The 14423-nt window shown below is 35.7% G+C and overlaps 1 protein-coding gene across 1 annotated transcript in view; it reads left to right on the forward strand.

Annotated features, from left to right (window-relative positions):
- Nucleotides 1-427: 427 nt before the first annotated feature.
- The window catches only part of LOC136034524 (mRNA (2'-O-methyladenosine-N(6)-)-methyltransferase-like), a 53275-nt gene continuing 39279 nt past the window's right edge, over nt 428-14423 (forward strand). The window contains exons 1-2 of the mRNA XM_065715750.1: nt 428-540; nt 10427-11583. Of these exons, the coding sequence (XP_065571822.1) occupies nt 10432-11583 (1152 nt within the window). The 5' untranslated portion in view covers nt 428-540; nt 10427-10431. The remainder of the gene's footprint in view (nt 541-10426; nt 11584-14423) is intronic.

Consider the following 14423-nt stretch of genomic DNA (forward strand, 5'->3'; position numbering starts at 1 on the left):
CCAATGTGATAGCTGACCTTTTAAAAACCAAGGTTTTTAACAACATAAAAATTTTCTTCTGATTCTGTATTAAGCTTAGCCTATGTAAGACGGGCCTAGAACACCAAAAACCCTTTAAATCCTAAGAAATATGCATAAGATTACTTACAAGTCACTGAAAAGCTAAGATTATTTCCACTATTAACAATTTCCCTGTCTTGTTTTTGGACTAAACGATTTTCACATGTCTAAATTTTTTGCCACTGAAGCGTTCGATTCGCAATTCCGTGTTGACTTTCTAGCTCGACTTCTTACTAAATAAAACGGCGGCGGAGAAAAAAGTCAACTTTTAAAGTTAACTTTTACGAGTCGAATCAAACGCAACTATAATACGCTCGGATTAGCCGGATAAGTAAGCGGACAAGTAAAAGAACACGGAGTGCGCGTCATGACACCGTTCATCCCTAAATGCAGCTTCGTTGAAGAAAGGAAAGAAAGAAACAATAACAAATGGCTGAGTCCATATTTGCTAAAACTAGAAGTTAAATTTTGATTACAAAGGTAAATCGGGGAATGATAACGCTCAGGTTACTCTTACAACTAATTTCAATTTAGCATATTATATTATTTCGTAGTTGTAAAGACCTAGGAACAACAAAGAAAGCCCTGAAAACTGGCTAAGATAATTAGTTGGAATGCTAAACTCCGTCTCAATTATTAGCCTACTCACGATTCTAAATATATTTGGTCATGTTTTAAAGCTGAAAAGGTCTTTACCAGATTTTTTTCTTTTTTGTTACTAAACAGGCTAGAGGTTTGCTATTTTTTCACCACTCAAATTAGTAAACTGTTTAATAGAAAACATTGGGCATAGAAATGTTAAAGAAAAAAGAAAGGTAAAATTCTACTTTAGCTACTTTTGGCTATCTTGGAAAGAAGTTAGGTTAGGAAAACAAAATTTTCAGGGATGGGTCTACAGGCTAAGGTATGTCCTAGGGAGTTTTTTTTTTAAGTACCTACCTCCACATCTCCATGTAGTGGGTAATGACCTTTAAAAATCAATGTCTTATAAAAGTGATACCTTGCAAAATAGATCTTCTTTTAAACAAACTACAACAAAATTAGGTAAAATTCTAATTTAGTAACTTTTGGCTATCTTGGAAAGGGGTTAGGTTAAGAAAATGAAACTTTCAGGGATGGGTCTACAGGCTAAAGTATGTCCTAGGAAGATATTTTGAAATACCTATCTCTAACCCTTCTCTCTCTAAATGGTCCTGAAACTTGCCTACTTGACAACTCTATACCTGTCAGAAAATTTTGACAAAACCAGTATTTTAATTTAATTTTCAGTTTCTTTTTCTCTGGCTTTAGTTTAAAAATGCAGTTCCAGTTATTTGAGAAGAATTTTAAGCCATATCAATTTTTTTTTCAAAATTTAGAAAATGTATTTGCATATCTTTAAAGCCTTATAAACTGGAACTGAGCAAAGTTTTGAAGCTGAAAACAATTTTGGGTAAAATTCTAGTTTAATGACTTCTTGCTATCTTGGAAAGAGATTAGGTTGGAAAAATAAAACTTTTGGGATGGGTCTACAGGCTAAAGTATATTCCAGGAAGGTATTTTAAAGTACCCACCTCCACTCCTTCTCCCTCTAGAGGGCCCTGAAATTTGCCTACATGACAGGTCTATAACCTATTGAAATTTTAACAAAACAACATTTTACCTTAATTTTCAGTTACCAGTTGCTTTTTCTCTGCCTTTAGTTCTGAAAACTGCAACTCCTGTTATTTAAGTAAAATTCTGAGCCATATCAATATCTTTTTTTCTAAATTTAGGAAATGCATCTACATATCTTTAAAACCTTATAAATTAGGATTGAGCAAAGTTGTGAAGCTGAAAACAATTTTGTTGTACTTCATTCAAGCAGAAGATATATTTTGCAAGGTTTCACATTTATAACACACATTTTTAAAGGTCATCAAAGGTCAGGACCCTCTAGAGGGAGAGGGAGTAGAGGTAGGTACTTCAAAATACCTTCTCAGGACATACTTTAGCCTGTAGACCCATCCCTGAAAGTTTCATTTTTTTAACCTAACCCCTTTCTGAGATAGCAAGAAGTCACTAAACTAGACTAACTCTTGCATTTATTTTTTATTTATTCTTTGACAAAATCTCTAAAACCTTCCAAAAACTGGAAGCAGAGTACTTAAAATCTGGTCTTGAATTTAATGCTGAAAAGTAATTTAAAAATTGAAAATTGAAAAAATTTGAAAGTTGAATTTAATGCCTGACATAGTGCTTTTTAACTTGAAATGCCCAGTTCCTCATGAAATTCTACTTGGGAATTTAAAGATCTGTCCTTCCAACTAAATTGATAACCTTGGTATTCCTATTAAAAGTGCCATTTTTCATATTTGTCATCTCCTAACACAAGGCATCAAACACCACATATCAGCTTCATATGCTTCCATAGTCTCTGCTAAGCTTTGTTTCAATCACCATATAAAGAAATCAAAATAAATAATCTATAAAACAAATATGAAATAATAATAATAAAATAGAAAAAAATGAATTAAGAATAATAATAGGTAAATCAAAAGTGTACAGGAAAAAAAATAATAACTAGTCTAGTCTCCATCAATCATAATGGTCATCTAAATAATTATAGACTGTTGTGCTAAGACCTGTAGGGGGGGGGGGGCTGACAAATTCTTATTTAAGATGTCCTGATCATTTTATTAAAGTAAACCAAAAAATGTATTTAAATGAAAATAAAGAATAATAGTAAAACTGAAAATGAATAAATATTTCCTGTAATCTGATGGGACTGCTATCCCATTCAATTTATTGCTCAGTATTCTGAAGTTTGATACCATCCCCCCATCATTTGGCAGTATGATTGTAACACAAGGATAATGAGATTCTTTTTCTAAGATTCCTTTTCTAAGATAAGATTGTTTTTTCTTATGATGCCTTGATAATGTTATAGTTTATTTATTCTTATTTAAGATGCCCTGATCATTTTATTAAAGTAAACCAAAAAATGTATTTAAATGAAAATAAAGAATAATAGTAAAACTGAAAATGAATAAATATTTCCTGTAATCTGATGGGACTGCTATCCCATTCAATTTATTACTCAGTATTCTGAAGTTTGATACCATCCCCCCATCATTTGGCAGTATGATTGTAACACAAGGATAATGAGATTCTTTTTCTAAGATTCCTTTTCTAAGATAAGATTGTTTTTTCTTATGATGCCTTGATAATGTTATAGCTTATTTATTCACGTTTGGTTTAAGAAAAATAATTTTAATTCAGATGTTTAAAGGCAATGAAGAGTTTGCATGGCAATGAAGAGTTGAAGAGATGTGCCACACTTTACAATATGCAGAATCTTGTGCTGTTCCATTGAAGTGTTGCCATCAAATAATAGTTCCCAACTGGCATCTCTCAAATCAAAATCTCCCAATCTTGTGATTCAGCAAAGTTTTGGCTACATGAATGGTGAAGGCTGCCAACCATGTTCTGGTCCTGTTAATTCCACCTGCTTCACAACAAAAAACAAAGTTTGCCAAGGAACTTCAGAACCACTGCAAGAAAATCACAGAACAGTCAACTCAAAAAATCATAGATAACCCTCATATTCTTTGGTTGACACTCCATCCAAGGATCCCGAAAACCTACCTTTCCACTGCTGGCCACTATCTGAGTAGTATTCCTTCTTCAAGGCCAAATTCTCTCCACCAGACCCCCAACTTGAACACAAATATGCTGAAGAGTTAGACTATTTTTTGCATGAGTTCTCTGACTTTGATTTTACAGCATCCATAATGTCTATGGCTGATGGTATTATGCACCTTAAGCTGAAGCTGTCACAAGGCATATATGGAATTCACACTCTACATATAAAAATGGTGGTCCTGTGCTTTTAAGCATCTCATGTTGCTTTTGCAGATGATTTTTAGCCAAGGCTTGATTCTATCAACATTAAGCATGGGAGATCTTTCTCATATTCCAAAAAACAAAAAACCTCCATTCAATACACGTCTTTCAGGCCCATGACTGTATCAACCAGCTTAAAGAAAAATGTTACATGCCTCCACATCAATTTGGCTTTCAACATGGCATTGGATGTTCAGACACCCTTGTAGTTGTTGTTAGCACTGCGAGTTGAAGCTCTGAGACATTTTCAACAAAGAAGGGTGCCACTCCCATCACAGATAGTTGTAATACTGCTGTATCAGTAAGTGTTTGAATATTTAAAAGTTCAGATAACATCACAACAATGTCACAAGACTTATTATACAACACTATAACAGATTTGTCCTGCAGACAGACTCTGCTTAAAAGACTCTGCTATAACAGACTGCTTGATGCTTCTGGTACTTCACTTGCCTTAGCAAGTCATGATGTTCACCAGGCCTTTGACTCCCTGATAGATCCCCTTATGCTTTTAATGGCTGTTAAAAGAGGAGTAAATCTGGCTATTATTGGATATCAATGGAATATGTTTGCTAATCTACAAGTCCATCTTAAAATCCCTCTGTATAGAACTGTACCAGTTAAGAGAGGATTCAGGCAAGGTGTAATAGTCTCACCTTAATATTTCAATAATTATGTCCTCAAAGATTACATGTCTAAAATCAGCTGAACTTTGGACAAAATTTCTTGAACTTTCCAAAAAGTGCAAGTAGAATACTTATAATCTGGTCTTGAATCTAATGCTGAAAAGTCCAATGTAGTGCTTTTTAAAAGGAAATGCCCACTTCCTCATGAAATTGTACTTTGGAATTCAAAGATCTGCCCTTCTTCTTCTTATTCAGCAGACGGGCTTTTCAGTCGATACTATTTAGCCCTTTTCCTTTTGGCTCACTCTGTGAGATTGACAGAGCTATGGAGCTGGTTTGTCTTATATGATTTGTATCTGCTCAGATTTCTTGAAGTATATCTTTTGATACCAGCAGTTGAATTATAAAAGAATATATATTGAGCTCTGTGCTCTGCAAGAGAGTGTTTGCGGTGTTCTAACATTTTACATCACAGGGTTACTGTGCAGACGTCAGCATATTTCATTCAAATAGGCAGTGATCTATTGTTTCATTGTTAAGATTACATGACCTGCAAAGGGGGGACGAGGGAACTTCGCCACTTGAATTAGGGATCTTATATGAAAATGCCTGAAAATTTAGCCCATTTGAACCTGACCAAATTCTATGATAAATCTTGGAAAGGTGCTTACTTGGGAAAGGTGATAGGGTAGGATTCTTATTATTTAGCAGTACCTCTGTAAGTCTCCAGCTGTAAATATCTCTAATGGGGATTGGTCTCCCACTTGACTGGTCAATATTTAAAGCATTTTTTGCTATTTCATCTGCCTTATGGTTACCTATTATACCCGAGTGGCTTGGAATATACTGGATATGAGTTAAAATACCTTTTGAAGCAAAAATATCAATAATCTTAAGACAAAGAAATGTGTCAATATCCATCTTATTTTGAGAAGCTGACAAAAGAAGCTCAAGGCTTGACAAAGAGTCAGAATATATTATAATATTTTTAATATTAACACTCATATATTCATTAACCATGAAGAAATCTAATGCCATGATTATGGCATTTAGCTTGGCAGACATTACAGATGAATTATCTTGTAATCGCTCTCCTAAAGCAATATTATGGGTTGGGAAGAATGCTCTGCATGCCACTTTCTCATTCATTTTGGACCCATCTACAAAAATTTGGAAATAATTTTTATAAGCAACATTATTTAGCTTGGCAAATTTTTTCTGAATAAAAGAAATGGGGGTAAGTTCTTTGGTCCACTTTGAGAAGTCAGTCTTTATTATGGGGGTTGACCAACTCCAAGGGGGGGGGGTTTGGGGGAATGTGGGTGCAATAGATTTTACTGGCACTGGGAACTTCTTCTGGATATTTGCATATTCATTTGCAACACCTCTAAACACAGACTGGTTTCTTAACCAGTTATGCAGGGTATGAGAATCATTGGCTTCAATTTTTGTAAGGTAATTAATTAGTAGAGATCTTCTTCTTTCGTTTATTGGTGATAGTCCACTCTCAGTAAGCAGAAACTTAGTTTTTGTTGGTGTCCTAAGACCAAATATAAGACAAATTATATCATTTTGCGTCGTTTCGATTTTTTGCATTTGGGTCTTAGCACAAGCACCATAAACTATGAGGCCATAATCAATATGGGGTCTTATATATGATTTATAAAATTGGAGTAGTGTTTTCTCATTACAGTGCCAAGGTGTGGCTAGTAGCCTTTTAATTATTCTTATTTTTCTATAGCACTTTTTTATTGTGTTTGTGATGTGGAGGTGGAAGTTTAGTTTTTGGTCAAGTATGAGCCCTAGATAATTAATTTGATTGTCCTCTGGGATAAGTATTCCATTTAATGTACAACTGGACCGGATCTGCTCTCTTTGGTGGAGTTTGGGGGAGGTGAGTAATTCGGAAAAATTAGAAAAAATGTGGTATTTATAACTACCGAAGAGGTAATCAGATCTTTACGAAATTAAATAAAAAAACAAGTTTTTTTTTACGGAAAGTAAGGAGCAACATTAAAACAAAACGAACAGAAATTACTTTATATGAAAGGGCTGCTTCCTCATCAATGGGAAGCTGCTCTTTACACTAAAGTGTGACTTCTTCTTTTAACTCTATTTTTTAAAACAGTAATTTCTGTTCGTTTTAAGTTTTAATGTCGCTCCTTACTTTCCGTTAAAAAACTTGTTTTTTTTATTTAATTTCTGAACGTATTTGAATCAATGTATGTTTTGATTTTGGTTCTCTGCAGATGAATAATTAAAACGAAATTTGCATATTTTTTTTTGGCTAAATGGCTTTCTCATAGTTTTGATCGAATAATGTTGAGAAAAAAGGAGCGGGGAGGAGGCTTAGTTTTCCTCCGTTTTTTTTTTGTTACTTAAAAAGGTAACTAGAACTTAAAATTTTTTACGAATGTTTTTATTAGTAAAAGATATACGTAACTTACAAAATAGCTTACGTAACAAACTTCTGTATTCTCTGTTACTTAAAAAGGTAACTAGAACTTTAAATTTTTTACAAATGTTTTTATTAGTAAAAGATATACGTAACTTACAAAATAGCTTACGTAACAAACTTCTGTATTCTCATGTTTTTATTACGTATATTTGGGGGTTCAGTACCTCGCTCTTTACACTAAAGCTTATTTTGTCCTAATTTCTTAAGAATAAATAGTTGAAATTACTAAAAATACTTTAGCGTAAAGAGCGAGGTATTAGAAGGAGGTGAGCCCATCATATGTGTAATAATTTCTGTTCGTTTTAAGTTTTAATGCTTCTTCTTACTTACAGTTGAAAGAACTTTTCATATTTATTTTTACATTGTTTTTTTTTTAAATAATACAATTCTCCAAGGAAAGTTCCCCCAACGTGTTCCCCCTGAAAACGTCTGTACACTTCCAAATAACCATTACTATATGTAAGCACTGGTCAAAGTTTGTAACTTGTAGCCCCTCCCACGGGGACTGTGGAGGAGTAAGTCGTCCCCAAAGACATAGTTATAAGTTTTTTGACTACGCTGAATAAAGGGATATCTCAGAATTTTGATCCGGTAGCTTTGGGAAAATAATTAGCGTAGGAGGGGGCCTAGGTGCCCTCCAATTTTTTTGTCACTTAAAAAGGGCACTAGAACTTTTATTTCCGTTAAAATGAGCCCTGTCGCAAGATTCTAGGACCACTGGGTCATTACTATCACCCCTGGGGAAAAAACAAACAAACAAATAAACACGCACCCGTGATCTGTCTTCTGGCAAAAGACATAGAACCAAGACATAGGACATAGACATAGATATAGTTTGACATCAAAACGAAATTTGCATATTATTATTTTTTTGGCTAAATCGCTTTCTCATAGTTTTAATCGGAAGATTTTGCGAGAAAAGGAGAGAGGGAGGAGGCCTAGTTGCCCTCCAATTTTTCGATTACTTAAAAAGGCAACTAGAGCTTTTAATTTTTTACGAACGTTTTCATTAGTAAAAAATATACGTAATTTACGAATTGACTTACGTAACGAACTTCTATATTTGTATGCTTTTCTTGCGTATATGAGGCGGTTTACCCCTCGTTGATACCTCGCTCTTTACACTAAAGCTTAAATTTTGTCTCAATTCCTTAAGAATAACCTCTGAATCACAAAGGCCATAGAATAAATAGTTGAAATTACTAAAAATACTTTAGCGTAAGAGTGAGGTATTATGAGGAGGTAAACCTCTCATATGCGTAATAATTTCTGTTCGTTTCAAGTTTTGATGCTGCTCCTTACTTCCAGTAGAAAAAAAATTCACATTTATTTTTTCATTGTTTTTTCAAATAATGCTAGAAAATCTTGCGCCTCCTTCATTGAAATTCTGTTCCTCTCCCCCTCAACTCTCTCCCCTAGCTTGCAGCCCCTCCCACGGGGACTGCGGGGGAGTAAATCGTCTCCAAAGACATAGTTATTAGGTTTTTTGATTGTGGTGAATGAAATGGCTATCTCAGAATTTTGATTCGGTGACTTCGCGGAAAAACGAGCGTGGGAGGGGGCCTAGGGGCCCTCCAATTTTTTGTCACTTAAAAAGGGCACTAGAACTTTTAATTTCCGTTAAAATGAGCCCTCTTGCGACATTCTAGGACCACTGAGTTGATATGATAACCCCTGGGAAAAAAACAAAACAAAAAAAACAACAAATAAACTTGCATCCGTGATTTATCTTCTGGCAAAAAATGCGAAATTCGACATTTTGTAGATAGGAGCTTGAAACTTCTACAGTATGGTTCTCTTATATGCTGAATCTGATGGTGTGATTTTCGTTCAGATTGTATGACCTTTAGGGGGCGTTTCCCCCTATTTTCGAACATTAGGCAAATTTTCTCAGACTCGTATTTTTTGATGGGTAAAACTAATCATGATGAAACTTACATATTTAAAATCAGCATTAAAATGCAATTCTTTTGATGTAACTATTGGTATCAAAATTCCATCTCTTAGAGTTTCAGTTGCTATTGAGCTGGGTTGCTCCTTACTACAGTTCGTTACCACAAACTGTTAGATTTGATATCTAGAAGGATCTTGTGCTTTAGAACTCTCATTTTACGACGAGATCCGTTGACATTGAAGGGATTTAGAGGGGGAAATCGAAATTCTTGGAAAACATGAAAATCGAGGTATCTTACAAATGGGTGATTGGATCTTAATGAAACTTGATATATAAACGAATCTTTTGTCTCGGATACTTCATTATCAATTCGAATCAGATCTGGGGACATAGATGGTTGGAGGGGGGAAACAGAAATCTTGAAAACCAGAAATCTTGGAAAACGCTTAGAGTGGAGAGATCAGGATGAAACTTGATAGGAAGAATAAGTACAAGTTATAGATACGAGATTGACATAATTGGTACGGATCCGTTCTCTTTGGGGGAGCTGAGGGTTGTTGATTTGGAAGAATTTGAAAAATTGAGGTATTTTTAACTTAAGAAGGGGTGACTGGATCTTAATGAAATTTGATATTTAGAAGGAACTCATGTGTCAGAGCTCTTATTTCAAATACCAATCAGATCTGTTGACATTAAGGGGAGCTCAAGGAAGAAACCGGAAATCTTGGAAAACGCTTATAAATGTCATAGATACGTGATTGATGTAACCAGACTGGATCTACCCTCTTTGGGGGAATTATGGGGTGGGATTCAGTGCTTTGGCGAGTTTTGTGCTTCTTGACGTGCTAGAACGATGAAAATTGGTAGACGTGTCAGGGAGGTGCACAAATTGACTTGATAAAGCCGTTTTCTTCAATTCGACCATCTGGGGGGCTCTAGGGAGAGGAAAAATCAGGAAAAAATGAGGTACTTTTAACTTACGAGTGGGTGATCGGATCTTAATGAATTTTGATATTTAGAAGGACCTCGTGACTCAGAGCTCTTATTTTAAATCCCTACTGGCATTAAGCCTCTGATTTTCCTTTTAAAGCAATCTATTGTTTCTTAGAACTTTGCTAGAGCTCATGCCACGTGAGCTCTTGGCTCTTCCAACCTTGTCACAAGTGCCATCTGAGCTCTTAGCTCTTGTTCTTGAAACTATTGATGTTTTGATACAATATGTACTGATGCTTTACTATTAATACCAAGTATAGCCCAACAATAGAAAATAATTCTCAAGTTATTAATAAGTGATCAGACCAAATTAAATCTGTTTATTACCTCGAAAACTCAAAAGACTTCTGGTAAAAAGAAAAAAGATGTTGGGATAAGGTCACATAAATGCCTAAAAAAGAAGGAAAACATAATTTCTTGCAGAGATACCAAATAAGGCTACACTTTCATCTATTTAATTTTTTCCAGCATTTATTCCACCTTGAACTAATGGTAAATATATATTTGCCTAATCTCTTTTCTTTTTTTCAGGCAAAATGAATAGCAATGGTAGTCAACGACAAGATTTTCCAGATTGGGAAATTCAGCATGCATTTGCTCAGCGCTATGCCTCTCAGCCATTGTCACCACTAGCAAACCCATACATGAACCTGTCTTATCAAGCACATGCATTAGCTTATTCAAATCCATACGCCTATCAGTCTCTCCAAGGTGCAGTATTGCCAGCATCATCTCAAGCCGACTTCCATTCTCTACATCAGTACCAAAAGCCAAATCAGATGTATAATCAGCCAACTTTGAAACCACGAGGGCCTGATGTACTTCAATCAACTAATTTACACCAGCTATACCAGTATCAGAATCAACCTTATGGACAAGATCTTTCATTATCACTAAGAACAGCTCTGCCTCCCACACCAAACTCCACACCCTCTCCTGTTATTAATCAGGAATCCCCATTATCACTGACAAATCAGTCCCAGCATAATCTCACTGCAGGGAATTTCGGAAATTTAAGTATGGATGGCAGCAGGGTAGATATAAGACAACAGCAGCAACAGATGAATATGCAAAATTATCCACAAGATACCAGACCAAGTATTCAAAATCCATATAATCAAATTAATCCTCAAAGTACTGGTGTAGTGACGAAAAATGATGTGCCACAATTTACAGAGCTTAGCAGTAGTATATCATCTATGCCTTTAGCAAATCAGCAACCAAGCAAAAGGATGCCAGAGAATAATTCTCAAGGAAATGTGCCACGACCAGTATACAAACAACATGAAGAATTGCCCAGCCCAGCCAGTATCCCACAGCAGAACAGTCCACATGTGTTTGCTGAAAGTTTTCAACAAGCAATGTCTCCTTTACCTAGGAGACAAGAAGATGTTTTGAAGTCACCACATCAGAGAAGAAGTATAGATCCTGCTTCACCTGCATCATTTTCTGGTTCGCCATCAAGGTTGCAAATACTATCACCCGCAATGAGTCAAACTCATTCTCCTGCATCATCTACTACTGAGCACGGCTCCCCTATGCATAATGCAGACCCCTTGTCTCCTTCCATTGAGAAGTCCCCAGGAAATTCATATGGAGGAACACAATCACCTGTTTCAATGGTTAGAGAAGAAGCTAATACCATTGAGTCGAATTCAGTTCCTCAAGCAGCATTCCAGCAGCAACAGGTAAGCTCTTTACCTTATCAGTATGCAAAACAAAGTAATTATTATCAGAATCTGGCCTTTTTCAAAGTTTTAAGGGTGGAGGAGCTAGGAATTAAGTTGAATGGCAAGACAAAAGGGGGTAATATGCTGCAAAAAATATTTCTTTTGTAGTCATAGGTTTGATTGAATTTATGCTAAAATTGTCAAAGAACTAATTAAGACTGCCACTGTATAACCTATGCGAGAGTATAACATGTATTTGACTCCCTTAATATTGGCAGATGTTACAACAGAATTTTAAAAAACTTATATCAAATAATAAAGATAAAAAAAACTTGATATTCGGGTGCATAAAAAGAAAATAAGCCACTACTATAGCTAATAACTCACTGCAGCACCAAACCGCCTAAGGCCAACACAGCTGCGCCTGAAGCCATTACAGCTACGCACTGTCCTCGCCCATCCCAATCTATTCAAAGCCTCCCTCTCTGCATTCTCCCTAGAAGTTCAGATGTCTCTTGAATATTTTCTTCTGACCTCCAATAATCCTATTCGGCAACAATCTGATTTTCCTTTGGTCCTAGATTGTTGGCTGACAAGACCAATCTTTGGCAATCTTTCATCCTTCATCTGGTGAATGTATCCTATTCATCTCAATATTCTTTCATTATAGCCCTAAAAAGTGAGATTAAACCACATTTTTGTACAGTTTACTATTTGAAGTACGATCAGTCAGACGGGTACCTAAAACAATCCGACAAATCTCTCAATAATAAAGTTTGAGCTATTATACAAAGGAGTTGCAGACTGTAGAATATCTTGTATCATTGACTCCAGTCCAGCCTCTTACACATATATTACAGTTCAAATAAACCCCGTTTTGCTTATGTTCTGATGACAAGAATAGGGGAACCCCTTCTCCTGTAAGGGTTGTATAAGGCACGGGCCCCAGAAATTAGGACAATTAGCATATTCTCATCCTCCCTTCGGTTTGGTTCAGATTTGATTACCCATTCGGGTACATAGACAAGAATATAGGGATTGCTTTCACTTAACAGAGTTAGATACTATTCCAAACACCAGAAACCATGACCAGGACATTAGTTCATATCTTGAACAAAGTTTAGTTTATAACCTACCATCTTATCTAGATGATATCCTACTAACCGGAATTTAGAGACCCCCCCCCCTATGCAGAGAGGGGATTGTATCTATGCAATTAAATACTTAACAAATTAAATCTACACAATGAAATACTTAGTCTAACCCCCTATGAAGTTTGTCCTCACCTATTCCATCACAACAGCGGTTGCATCAGATATGGACCTTCAAAAAGTACAACTGGGGTATTTTTTAGGATTTAGGGCTAGTATCGCTGCGATCTATGACGCTAGTGACCATGGTGAGATATTGGGTTAGGATACTGGGTATGCAGAGATTTACGGTAGCAAAGGCAGCATATTTAGAGGCGTTGAGACAGAATAGTAAAACAGGATGGCCGGTGGAGATTAAGGATATCTTAGATAAGTGTGGATTAGGGGAATGGTGGAATGAAGGAAAGGGGATTATGGGTATGGAGGAAATAGTAATAAGGGAGGTACAAGAGAGGTGAAGAACCAAGAAATACAGATATGGTGGGCAAGTCTGGTTCGTTCAGGGTCGCTAAAATTGTATAGACAGATAAAGGGTAGTTTGGGGGGAGGAGGTATTTTGGAAGGCTGGGTTAAGTAGAGAGGATTTGAAGGCTTATTTGGATTGGAGGGGAAATGGATTTTTGATTGGGAAGAAAAGAAAGTATCAAGGGAGAAAAGGGGAGAAGGTAGAATCTATTGCTTGTCCTATGTGTGGATCTCAGGATGAAAGTTTAATACATTTTTTGTGTGAATGTGTCGAATTGAATGATTAGAGGTGAGAGATGTATGGTAAAGAAAAATTGAATGAGATATGGATGGTAGAAGAATGAAAGAGACAAATTTCCTGAGTATTAAAAGGATAGCAAGATTTGTAAGGATTGCAGCGGCACATCGGGAGCGTTTTTTTTTAAATAGTATTAATTTAATTTAGTTAATTTGTTGTATGTTTTTTGTTATGTAAATTTCCTATGGCCCACGGGCTTTTTCTGGAATAAATTATTATTATTATTATATACTATTTAGTAGGTTGAAGAAAAATGATTTATTTATTTCTGAAAATTATTATATTTATTTTTGGAAAATTATTGAAAATTTTGCTAATACCAGTGAAAATTTTCTTCAATTCTCATGGCAGAAAATATTTTGAATTGCTACGTCTTACCATGACAGAACTACAGACGACTAACCACGATAAGAAAAAGAAGCACAAAAAGGCATACAAAAACAGCAGTGTTGCTACAGCAACACTGCTGTTTTTCCTTAGTGTTGCTGTGCAACACTAAGGAATTGTCGTCTCCAGCTGGCAATTTTTTTCTCGTTGAAAAAAGCTAGACCTCCAGTGCCAAAGCGCTATAAAGTGTTTCCGCAACTGTGACACATGGGTGACAATTGCAGAGTAGTACATCCGCCTGTTTCTCATCGGTAATAAACGTGTTTACTCCTGTATAACGTTTGCAGGTACGTTGTGATTATTATAGGCTATTATTTGTAAGGTCATTGTTTAATTAGAGAGGTCAACAAATAAGTTCTCTGTGTATGAAGTAATCGTCAGATTCTGCGTACGGATTGTTTTACCTGTATTCACTCTATATACTATTTAATGTGGTTATTGAACGTCTCTGAAACGTTTCATTGCATTTACATTTTATTTCTTAGTGTACCACCTCATTTTTGGTTCCAGAAAAGTGTGTTTTATTGCTTACTTATCATGGCGTTAAATGTCTAAAA

This window comes from Artemia franciscana, chromosome 13, assembly GCF_032884065.1.
Source record: "Artemia franciscana chromosome 13, ASM3288406v1, whole genome shotgun sequence".
NCBI lineage: Eukaryota > Metazoa > Arthropoda > Branchiopoda > Anostraca > Artemiidae > Artemia > Artemia franciscana.